Source organism: Wyeomyia smithii, chromosome 3 (genome assembly GCF_029784165.1).
Source record: "Wyeomyia smithii strain HCP4-BCI-WySm-NY-G18 chromosome 3, ASM2978416v1, whole genome shotgun sequence".
Lineage (NCBI taxonomy): Eukaryota > Metazoa > Arthropoda > Insecta > Diptera > Culicidae > Wyeomyia > Wyeomyia smithii.
In genome coordinates, this window is record NC_073696.1 from 50,512,079 (window position 1) to 50,524,898 (window position 12,820).

General features: G+C 42.1%; 1 protein-coding gene across 1 annotated transcript; it reads left to right on the plus strand.

Annotated features, from left to right (window-relative positions):
* The first annotated feature begins 836 nt into the window (after positions 1-836).
* Positions 837-4,678, plus strand: LOC129731647 (uncharacterized). The gene is made up of 4 exons (XM_055691810.1): positions 837-1,749; positions 1,813-2,199; positions 2,262-2,459; positions 2,778-4,678. Exons 1-4 carry the CDS (start codon positions 1,466-1,468, stop codon positions 3,487-3,489), a joined length of 1,581 nt encoding a protein of 526 aa, XP_055547785.1. The 5' UTR covers positions 837-1,465; the 3' UTR covers positions 3,490-4,678.
* The last annotated feature ends 8,142 nt before the right edge of the window (positions 4,679-12,820 follow it).

Here is a 12,820-nt window from a genome sequence, read left to right on the forward strand (position 1 = left end):
AACTTTCAATGGGGGACTGTGTTTACAGATTTCTTATGTGTGGAGACATTTTTTATGGAGTGTGGAGACATTTGAAGAATGGCCTGGCACCCCTGTGTCAAGATTTCTTAACGGCAGGGCTTGTCTTAAAATCACTTAAGCATACCACAATAGATCAAACAATGGTCGCAGTGGTTCAGTCTTCTACAAAAAACTGACATCTCTATCCTAATCATATTGCTCTTGTTGTCTTGTTTTAGCTTTAACCTGTTTTTGTTTTCTTCTCTTTTCAATTACCAAAGCAAATGTCAAATCATATCAGCTCACTAAAGTGTTAACGCTCGAGGTGATATCCGATATCATCTGGCGATATCAGGTGATATCCGGCGTAATCTGAACAAGGCATAAGAAGCGAAATTCACGAGTTTACACTTCGAGCGAAGTGAAAATTGGCAGGAGCTCCCACAATATAAATATACAGAAATGTCAAGTTTTCGCTAATGGCTCCTCTTTTCACGGGTATGTACATGCGTGAAAAAAATAAGGCTGAGCGAAAAAGAAGCGATCTACAACCTTTGATTTCGCTGGGTTGAATTTGTTTACAGTTCCAAGCGAAGCGATATTTTTGCAAGTTGCATTTTCCACGCGCGTGAAAAAATGAACATTTTGCATATGATTTTTACTTTGCTTGGAACTCTAAACAAGGCTTTGAACATGATTACTGAACATCTCTTCTCCACATTCTGCACACCATAATTTGAAGCACCTCTGTTCTACATACTTTGACAGTATGCGAAGCAAAATGTCAACAACAGTGGAAAATTTTAACGAAAATGTTTACTGTGCACATATCACTTATTTTGTGTCAAGCTCTAGAGGAGTGTTCGTTTCGATCCAAATGGGTGCAAAATGTTATTTTTATAGAAGATTTCCTTCCGTTTAAAATATAAGGTATACATTTTTGTAGTGTTTCAAAAAATAGTTACAGTCGCTGCAGCCCGTTCCGGAGGAACAACTCGAGCGGAGAGCTACAGTTCATTTCTACTGTTAATAACTCGCACCTGTAGTTTCAAATTTGACAGTTCACTAGACCATTTGAAAATTCTCGCTCTGTGTGTGCCAGCAGAAGCTTTTTCATCAGAACATCTACGAGCTCGAAGAAAGTGAAAAAGTTCTCCATGTTTGATTCGTGGTTTGTCTTCAAGTGTGTTTCTGACTGAAAAATGCATTTTTAGGCCTGGTTAGGCTGAAAATTTGCCATAAAATTGAAGGGTAAAAAAATTACGCATAGTCTGGGCAGGATTTAAATCGACAGATCTCGATTATCGCTTATTTTTATTGGACATAAATCGTGCTAAATTGGGACTCTGCCTTGGGGTAGAACCATCAGTGGAAACGTTGAACGGGAAAAGATTTCGATCGTCTGTCGCACAGTGTTATCATACCAGTTTAGTGAGACAAATGGTGTACTAATAAATGATAAAAGATGGATGTGGACTCGCCCAATTCTTTAAAACGATGTTCCAGCGCGCCACATATTAATAACTTACTGCCAACTGCGGCCGTTGGTATGCAGTTAGTAATGCCAATGGACGAAGGACAATCACAACTAGATACGCCTTTGGATCCGATTGGTTTAGTCCAGCAGCAGCCTCCAATACGCCAAAACAGCTCTGCTATCATCCAACACCAGTCCCAGTCACCGCAGCTTCAGTCAATGGCAACTGCCAATATTTCCAATGCACACACTGCGGGGGCCTCAACTCACAGGTAATGGTTCTCGTGTGTTAATAGTTACCATGATCGTCATATTTTGAGTTTTTTTAATTTTAGGGACCCTCCACCGACATCTTTTTCGAACATTTTCACCCCACGTGCCCGCCGGTTCTCGGCGAGCTTCAGTCCATTGGCTGTCATATCAAACGGCAGTTCAAGTCCTAGTCGTTCCGGTAGCTGCACGCCCGGTCCCCGTTTAACACCACGAATATCCCAGCTACGCCAAGAGGAGTGCGCCGATTTGAGCAACAGTCGTGAAGTGAATCATGAACGGGAGATCCACTCTGCGATGCAAATGTCACAGAGTTATGAAGATCTTACGCTGGTTACAGAAAATTGGTCATTCTCATCTAGCACAAAAAATCACGATGATCTGGTCAATCCGCTGCATGTTGCGCTTCCGTCAATCGGTACCACTTACTGTTCTAGTCCTTCTCCTACCAGGTACTCAGATATTGTTTGTATACACCAATAGAACAGCTGCGATAATTTTGAATCATTTTCAGCCGTGGCGGCTTGGGGTTACAGTATCCGACATCATCGCCGTCGCCAACGCGCAAGTTCGTTACCCGACGGTCTATGTCACCGTGCCCGATTCGGCCTAGTCCTCTCAGTTCATCGGTGAAGAGGAAATTCGATCTGGATGACAACTATGGCAGCTGTTATTCACCACCACCGATGAAGAAAATCTTTACCTCAGACAGGTACATTTTGCATTAAATTTAGTTTTTGTTAGGTTAGGTAACAAACCGGATGGGTCAGAAATAATTGGAGTGACTTTTGCACAGCTAAGATGATGTCTTCCCTCTTCGTGGGTGAACGCCATATCATGCATATTTTTTTTCTTAAGATTGTTTTTTGTTCGCTTGAAAAAAGAAATATTCTTGGTAAAAAAATTTTCGAGTTAATTATCGTTTTTGTGTTAAAAATTGGAAAAAAATCATGATAATAATTGTGGTGCCGTACAATATATGCTTTCGTTACAAATAACTTCATCCTTGGCTATTTGCTTTTTCCATCAGGGGCTCATCCCCAGTGTGCCAAACGCCGTCACCTTCGCCAATATGTCCCAGCCCGGACTCGTCGACTGCGTCGTTCGAAAACGGCAGCAACAATGCATCAAGCAGCGGCAGGATAACGCCAAAATTTTTCGTCACAAAACTTCCAGCCAGTTCACTTCTACATGGCGGTTCGCTGTTCAACGCTGGCAGCAGTAACGGTGCCGTAGGCGGCACTGCCGCCGGAATAACCACTGCCGGTGCTAATAATTTGCCGCTGCCGTTGAACACGGACTCTCCGCCGCCTTCCTCATCGTCGTCTTCCCCGATGATGATGGATTGCGGCGTGAGTAGCAGCAGTGGCCATATACCGCTGGAATCGGATAGTAAGCTGGGCCAGCAGAGCGCAACCGTCAGCAGCTCGGAGGAGGTTAAAATTGACTGCGATGAGGATATTACCGATTTAAACATAGTGGCCAGTAGCACAAGCATCGGAACGCCAGAGTCCTCTGAGGCGGTTATAGGGAGTGTGCTGAAAAGCACCCGTTTATTAGAAAATAGAAGCGACTCTGACCTACTGGACAGCAGCAGTAACAGGCTAAGCACTAGCAGTAATACTAGTAACGATAACAATAGTGAAAGCAGCAGCTCTTTGTGTCCGCTGGCTTTCGGGTCATCCACTAGCAATGGCAGCGGCGGGTTTCTGTCGAATAATATTGAGATAGCGGAAACATGAAGAGCTCAAAGTTCAGAGACTAAAGCGAATCAAGACTAGTTGCATACACATACACGAACACACGCTTAGGGAAGCAGATTGCTTTCCATTTCTTTTTTCCTTATGGTATAGAATGTAGAATAGTCATGTTGTCATGCTTACCCAGCATACCAGCAAAAAGCTATATATCGTCAAGTTAATGTTCAAGGTGTAGATAGATGGTATAAGTGAGCATCAAGAAAGCTAAATTATGAAGGTTGGATTGTATGTAACTTATTCAGAAATGTTTAGCGAATTTGCTCCTTTTTCAAAGTTTTACAATGAAAGATTTGAAAGTATTTGCTTTGATTTTGATCATTATTTTCATTGTGTGGTTGAACAAACTTTTCAGATGTTCCTTTCTTATTATTTTTATACGGGACGTTCGGGTTAATGTTTATTTTATTGAATCGATAGTAATGATTCGCAGTAAACAGTACCAGTTTTTCGTGAATGCTAATTATTTATCTAATTGTACGCTGTTCGAACTTTCGCTCCTTACAGATTTCGATGCTTATAATATAAATTGTGTAAAGCTTTGCAAAACGAGCAACCAGTTTGTTACAAGACTGTCAAGTATCTGCACGTACACAAAACACATATCCTGTAGTTTTTCGGGATTGAAAAAAAGTAGTTTCAACGCGTGAATTCTTTCGTTTCTAAATCGTATGTTAGCTCGCATAGCGTTAAACTTCCTAATTGTCGTTGGATTAGCCCAACGCTGCATCAGTCTACAATCAGAGCAGTAAATTCAATACCAAATAACCCATCTAGAGCATAGTCTTGCGTATAAGAAAAAAAAACATTGATCACAAAGAGGTATGGAAGTATCATCAGTTACTTCATCAGTTCATAGCATAACATTTCAATCTACTAGTAGACTTGTGAAAGCAATAGCCCATTTCTTGGTAGAGTTTCTCTGTACGTTGCATCTCTGGACCGATTTTAGTAAAAAAGCTTTAAAATTATCTAATACTTAATTCTATACTTTTCGATTTATAGGTATTTTCTGATCGTAAGGGATTTCCACCTTTCAGTTTTGATACAGACAGTTTATTGAAGATATCGTTCTTTCCTATGAAAATATGTATAAATTTAATCCAATTGAAAAGAAGCATCATGCGGTTAGTTCGAATAAAAAAGTGATAATATAATATGGTACTGTATGAAACTTCTGTGTTTTTGTTTAATTTGTGAAAGATGCTAATACTTTTATAGATACTTATTACTATTTTCAATTGTATCTACTGCCAGCAATCTTATATTTTGATGGACGATAAAACTTTCATGGAGAATGAATCCCGGGTAGGGTCGCCACCTGACACTTACTCTTACCCGGAAATTTTCGAAGTAGAGAGGGGGAGGCTGGCTTAAGGTTTTTATTTTTTTTTTATTCTCGCTTATTTTCCGTCGGTCTAGTTCCGCCACTGTTGTGGCCAATCACCGACGCCCAGGGAGGCGACTCCACACCCAGGACCCTAACTCACGACCCGTTTATTAACGGACCGGCGCCAACGGCTTTACTTCCTCATGCGATGGAAGGCGTGATCCCAGAGATTTTTCGCCTCAGAAAATCTCCCGGTGTCGGCTAGGATTGAATCTAGACCAGTTGGGTTGGTTGTGAGTGGATCACGCCACCTCACAACCATCGACACCTATGTCTGCGGTGGGATTCGAACCCAGGCGTCGAGCGTGGTTGGCGGAGACGTTACCAACCACACTAGGCCCCCGCTCAAGGTTTTTATTGGCTTGTTTGCAAAACATAAAAAACTAATGCATTGAAATTTTTTTCATGTCCCTTAAGCTGGATGTAACGCCGAACTTCATGCTCCGTCATTTTTTTGAAAAAATTTATTGTTCTGCTAGCTTAATAAAAAGGCAAAACAATATAAGAAATTAGCATTTTTAACCCTCTCTTCACCATGGTTGCTCTAGAGCACCACAAGTTTGAATGTGTGTATCGTTACGAATTATTTAGCAATCTCGCTCAAATTTCGAAAATATATTCTTGCACACCTAACTTATGTTCCGGCAAAAAATTATCCAAAAATGTACAGTCAATAATATATTAGAGTATCAAACATTTGAAAAAGTGCCGTTTTTTTTCTTCGAAAAATAATCCAATATATTCTATTGTTCATGAGCTATCACCATCCTATTGTTGATCCGTGCAAAAAATATTTTCTTATTAATTAGGTGTCACAACACTCCTTAAGACAAAATGTAGTCATTTTTCTCATTTTAGTCAAGTTTTATGAATGCTCGAACCTTGGTGCACCAGAGCACCACTGGGCGAATAACAACAAAAATGAAGTTGTTCCCAACACGTTTGAAAATTTAGAATTATCGTTCAAAGTGCTGTTTTCTAAAGAGTGACTGAAATAGCACATCGATGCCTTCAATGCAATACCGACGTCACGATACGCGACTTGATGAAACCAGAATGACGTTGCTGGACTTTCGTATCGAAATAGCAAACTGGCTCATTCAGCGTGGAAAACAAATAGTAAAGCGTAGAGGTCGATCCCTGAAACAGACGCCTGTAAAAAAATCTCGACTTCCGCTGAAAGCTCCCGAGTTGAACTCCAGATTAGATGGTGTTGCTCACTAGCCAGTAGTATGTGACGAGCGATCACGTTGTTACCATTTTGATTCTCGTAACCATTTCACATATTTCTGTTGCTCGAAATGTGGAAGGCCGTTATGCCCTTTAAGAGACCGTAATTGCTTTACAGCATATCATACATAATATAATATATTATTCCGTTCAGTTTTATCAACTTTTTATAAGATATCTAGACAAAATAAAGTTAGTTGTTGATTTTGTATTGTTTGTAAAATGTGACTCGTAAGACCCAGTGGTGCTCTACAGCACCATTTTGGATTTTAATTTTTTTTCGTTCAAACTATAATTTGGGTTAAAATAAGAAGGGTTTGTTCAAGCGCTTTCGCTAAAAATTTTTTTTTGTGTAGAAACCTTGTGGTAAAGAAAGGGTTAAACAACAGTTTTATAACGGTCAAAATAATTTTTTGCCACTTTTCTTTCGCCCGGACTAGCTGTGAAATTCATAGTACTTGCCGGAAGTTGCGTCGTTCATCAAGAAAGACTGTAAGGATGAAGACGCGGTATTCTGGTCGGATCGGGAGTCGGCCCATTACTCGAAGCGATCGTTGGAGGACACCATGCTTGGTTTCGCTCTTTTGCTCTTTGAATACTCATTAGGCTGTATTTTATCAAGAAGGCAGAATTAGAACAAGTCATATATGAAGCAATTGTAGAGATACTCTACAATTTGTCCAAACATTGTACTTGACAGTCAAACTCTAACTGTGAAGGGAGAAAAGTGAGGCTACTCCGTTCAGAAGTGTGCGTGTTCAAAGAACGGTACCCCGCCGCGTCAAAAACTGACATCGTGCGGCGCTTTGTGGACGCCGGGTATGCCTGTTTCGGCATCTACAACATCTTGACACTACTGGACAGAGCATCGGAAGAAAGCCCGGCTCCGGAGGGCCAACGACCCAGAGCGACAAGAGGCTTCAAAGGATGCCGAAGAGGAAGACCGAGGGAAAAGTTGCTAAATCGCTGCGTGAAATTAGCCAGAAGGTTGGTGCATGCGGTAAAACAGTGAAAAAGTATCTGGAGAACATGGACATACATGTCAGGAAGCGGCAGTCCCGTCCACTGGTCTCGGAGCAGCAGACATTGACGCAGCGACAGCGGTTGAATAAGATGGTCAAGTCGATTTTCCCGGCGAATCGCGATGTGGCAGTGGTGATGGACGACGAGACTTATCTCACCCTGCATGGTAACGACTGGCAGGGTACTTCTTATTTCACATCTCCCATGAAGGAAGTGAGCTCCGAGGCGAAATTTATTTCACACACCAAGCTCCCCAAGAAGGTGCTGCTGTGGCTGATAATCAGCGGGAAGGGAATGCCAAAGCCGTGAACGGGGAAATTTATAGTACGAAGTGCCTGCCAGAAGTTGCGTCGTTCATCAAGAAATACCAGAAGGGCGAAGACACGGTGTTCTGGCCAGATTTGGCGTCGACAGAGAGGGAAACCTGATTGCCGATAAGTCACCAGGCGTTGGAAACACATTTCGAAGCGGCGCTGAATGGTGGAAAGAGTAAGAGAGTCGTCAAGGGGAACGACACAGAAGTTTGGGAGGATGGACAAGCGTGGACCCGCCCACATTGGACGAGGTATAAAAGCTTGCAAAGAGCTGGAGAATCACAAAGCCGCTGGGAAGGACGGCTTATTTGGCATTCTTAGGTATGTTGCAATTGAATAGGTTATTATTCAGTTATTCACTGCTAATTTTCGGAAACATAGTGCCTTTTGAGGTGATAGGCATGGCATTGAGAACCACGGTGATTTGATGCTTAGTGTCTGGAAGTGATACAACTGACCGAGCAACTAATCGTGTGACGCCTTAGATGAGGAAGAGATACCGGGAAGCTAAGCCGCCGAAAGGAGGTTTTATCCCCGCAAAGAACGTCATCATTACGATCGGGTCCTTGCGAAGGCGAAGCTTCTATAGTGCGGTTAACGGAATCAGATATGTATTGACATAGAGGGGAAGCTGATTACCGATAAGTCGCAGGTGACCAGGCGTTGGAAACAACACTTTAAAGTGGCGCTGAACGGTGAGAACTGGAGAAGTCTTTGAGGGGAACAGGAGATGAATTTGGGAGGATAGACAAGTTGTAGAATGTAGATCCACCAACATTGGACGAGGTAAAAATAGTAGGAGGGTGGTATTCTAGACACGACCGCATAGTTGACGTAGGACTACAATAATTTTATATTTTTATTTTAAAGCTGTTTGATTTGAGCTCGTTTTACTTTTTTACTTTGCTTGATTTATTTTAACCAATTTAAGCTCAACATCTTCCAAAAGGAAGGTATTTTGGTTCGGGTGGTAATATTAAGTATCTAGATCGTCAGCCCAAATTCATCAAGCGATACCTCAAACGACTTGGAACTAAAACTAGTTCATTGGTGGCCGTTTTTACTGTTAATGTCGTCTTTGACCACTTAAAAAATCAAAAAGACATGATAAAAGAACTGTTCATCATTGGCATGATTTGATATTGGCAACAGAAAAAAATCTGGTGTGTTGCCAAAATCGAACGGGGATTGGAGCTATAAAATTGTAGAAAAAGGTTTTCTACCCACAAAAATAAAAAAGTTAAATACTTGATAGCATCGAAAATTTTGGTCACCCTAATTTTTGATATTTTTTCAATAAGCGCTTTATCATATGTAACAACTTTGTAAAACCGTCTCCCATAAGCTCGATAATCCTGCTTCTGTTTACGTCGCAGAATTAGCTGCAATTCAGTACACCCTAGGGATTATCGAAAAAATGCCCACGGACCATTATTTCATCTTTACGGACAGTCTCAGTTCCATTGAGGCTCTCCGATCGATGAAAGATGTTAAGCACTCTCCGTATTTCCTGGGGAAAATACGGGAACATCTGAGTGCTTTATCCGAAAAATCTACTCAGATTACCTTAGCGTGGGTCCCTTCTCACTGCTCGATACCGGGTAATGAGAAAGCGGACTCTTTGGCTAAGGTGGGCGCAACAAACGGTGATATTTATGAAAGACCAATTGCCTTTAATGAATTTTTCGCACTTGTACGTCAGAATACGATCATCAGTTGGCAAAATGCTTGGACCAGAGGGGAATTGGGAAGGTGGTTACATTCCATAATCCCCAAAGTATCGACGAACCCGTGGTTCAAGGGGTTGGATGTAGGTCGGGATTTCATTTGCGTGATGTCCCGGCTTATGTCCAATCACTATAGATTTGACGCGCTCCTCCGTCGTGTTGGGCTCGGGGAAAGTGGTATCTGTGCCTGTGGTGAAGGTTATCACGACATAGAGCATGTGGTTTGGTCATGCCCTGTACACCGTGACGCCAGGTCTAAATTGATAGCTTCCCTGCAGGCCGAGGGTAGACAGCCGGCTGTTCCTGTTCGTGATGTCTTGGCGAGCCGTGACCTATCCTACATGTCCCTTATATACGTTTTCCTGAAATCCATCCATGCCCCAATCTAGTCCCGTTCCCCTCCGTCTACACCCAACAAAACGACAAGAACACGTTTGAACCTTAAGCACAAAACCAGCAACCAGACCCCGCACAATAGAACCAGGACCCAAGGACTACGAGCCTCTGTCCCAACTCACGACATCGTGGCTCAGCAGAACGAATCCATACATGCCATTCGACGATTATCAGACGACCATTGAACAACAAAACACTGATTGGAAATCCCATGCTAGTTTTAAGTTAGACTTAATTTCAGCTCGTAGTCGGCAGCGAGGATAAAAAATTTGCTTTAGTTTTTAAGTCATCAGATATAATTGGCGCCGTTAAACATTAAATTGTATTTGTGCCGTGTCAAATAAATGTTATGTGAAGAAAAAAAAAAAACTTTTTTTTTTTTATTAACTCTAATATTTATTTAGGCCCAACCGCGAAGCATAACGGGGCCGAATATCTTTTGGAGTAGGGAAAAGCCAGCTTGAGTAGAGCCTGTATCCCGACTGCTCCTTCTCAAACAGGCATAAAAACCCTCTCATCTTTTCTCTTTTAAAAATACAATTTAAAAATACATGTCATTTAAGCCTACGACTAACATTAACATCAAAGTTCTTCTCTTTATAACTAAATACTAATCCTTACTACTATTCGTTGAGGGTGATGGTTCCTTATCTCTTTGAAATCAAAATCTAAGTTCGGTGGATCATGTCTCTCAAAAAGAAGCGATGATTCATGTTTCTATAAAAAAGATGAACGAAAGAAAGAAGAAAAAAAAACGGAATTAGCGTGAAACTTTTTAAGATTGTTGTGTTGGGAGAAATTAGGAGAAAAAGCATAGAGATAATCAAATTCGATACTTGATATCTTTTAAAAAGTCGTAAATGGGTATTACAAGCGCGGGGTTGCGGCTAGCAAGCACATCCCGTATTTGCATTGTAAACGTCACTTTCTGTTTCCGAAGAGAATCCATAAGCTTGGCCCTTGCTCTGTGGTACTTAGGGCATACGAAGACTATGTGGTCAATATCTTCGTACCCTCCACATTCGCACAGATTACTATCGACTAAGTTTATTCGATAGAGGTGTGCGTTTGCAACATAGTGATTGGACATTAGGCGCGAAATAACTCGAATGAAATCACGAGTTAAATCTAACCCTTTGAACCAAGCTTTTGTAGACACTTTGGGCGAGATCGAGTGCATCCATCGCCCAAGGTTGTCTTTATCCCATTTTTCCTGCCAGTTTTCCAGAGCCAGTTGTCGGGGCAGATGAAAATACTCGGTATAGGTGATCGGTCTATCAAATATATCTCCATCTATGGCACCCCTTTTTGCTAATAAATCAGCTTCTTCATTGCCTGGGATTGAGCAATGAGAGGGGACCCACACAAAGCAAATAATAAAATAATGAAAGACCGATCAACCAGCACTTCTAATATCCGTCTAATTTCCGGAAGGAAATAGGACGGGTGCTTGACCGGTTTAATCGATTGGAGAGCTTCGATAGAACTGAGGCTGTCCGAGAAAATGAAGTAATTGTCTGGTGTCTTGAGCTCGATAATTCGCAGCGAATTGTGTATGGCAGCTAATTCAGCTACGTATATGGAGCAGGGCTGTGCCAGTTTGCGAGATATGCGATGATCTGTGTTGAAAACGCCATATCCGGAATGTCCATCCATCACAGATCCGTCCGTGAAAAAGGAATTCTGTTTTGGGAGGTGGCCAAATTTTGCCGAAAATATTGATGGCACAACTGTTGGTTTGAGGTGATCGGGAATTCCATGGATTTCTTGTTTCATCGTCAAATCAAATACAACAGAAGAATTGTTGAGCGATGTTGAAATCTCACGGGATGGAGCAACAACCGAAGGGTTTATCTCCATGAACATGAACCGCTGGTATACTGACATACAGGGTTTCTGAACAACTTCCAAACATTTATCATAGTTCGCAATAAGCATTGGATTTGCTATTTCCGATCTAATGAGGAAACGAAAAGCCAACTCAAACAGCCTCTCTTTGAGTGGTAGTATTCCAGCTATGACCTCTAGGGACATGGTATGTGTCGACTGCATGCAGCCTAGAGCGATACGCAAACAACGGTATTGTATCCTCTCTAGCTTCAGCATGTGTGAAGCTGCGACACCTCTGAAGCATATGCTGCCGTATTCTATAACGGGCAGAATCGTGGTTTGATAGAGTCGTATCAAATCCTCTGGATGGGCTCCCCATGATGTTCCTGTTACCATCCGAAGAAAGTTGATCCTTGGTTGGCATCTTTGCTTCAGGTAATTGATATGTTTTTCCCATGTGCACTTAGAGTCATACCATACTCCGAGATATTTAAAGCTAGGTGACTGGGTGATGGGTCTTCCGGACAGAACTAGCTCCAAACGGGGTGGTGGTCGCTTTTTTGAGAAGACAACCATCTCCGTTTTTTCAAGCGAGAACTCAATTCCAAGACAGCTGGCCCAACTGGTCAGATTATCTAGCGTTTTTTGTAGGCTGTTTTTCATATCTACAGCCAGAGACGCCGTGACTGATACTACGCAATCGTCAGCTAACTGACGCATTGTGCAGCCGTCCGTCAAGCATGTGTCGATGTCACTGATGTAGAAGTTGTACAACAGCGGACTCAGACAAGAGCCTTGGGGGAGACCCATGTAGCTTGTTCGTGTTATTGTTGAAGAACCGTGGTTGAAAAGTAAATGCTTTTCAGACAGCAGGTTGATCAAAAAGTTTGTCAATATAGGGGAGAATCCTCTTTGATGCAGTTTCTCGGAAAGAATTTCGATTGAAACTGAATCAAATGCACCTGTGATATCCAGGAAAACCGAGGTCATTTGTTGTTTGCTGCCAAGAGCCATTTCTGCTTCTGTGGCTAGCAATGCCAGGCAATCGTTAGGGCCCTTGCCCCTACGAAAGCCGAACTGAGTCTCTGACAGTTGGTTAGTTGTTTCTGCCCAGTTGTCAAGTCTGCGCAGGATCATTTTTTCAAGCAATTTGCGTATGCATGAGAGCATCGCAATCGGCCTGTACGAGCGGTGATCTGCGGCAGGTTTATCTGGCTTTTTGATTGCGATAATCTTAACCTGTCTCCAAGCTTTTGGGATCACATTGTTCCTGATAAGCTTATTAAACAGTTTAAGAAATCGTATCTTGGCCGAATCCGGCAGGTTTTTCATCAAATTAAATTTGATCCTGTCCGGTCCTGGAGCCTTGTTCTTACAAGACGCGAGGGCAATTGAAAATTCCAGCA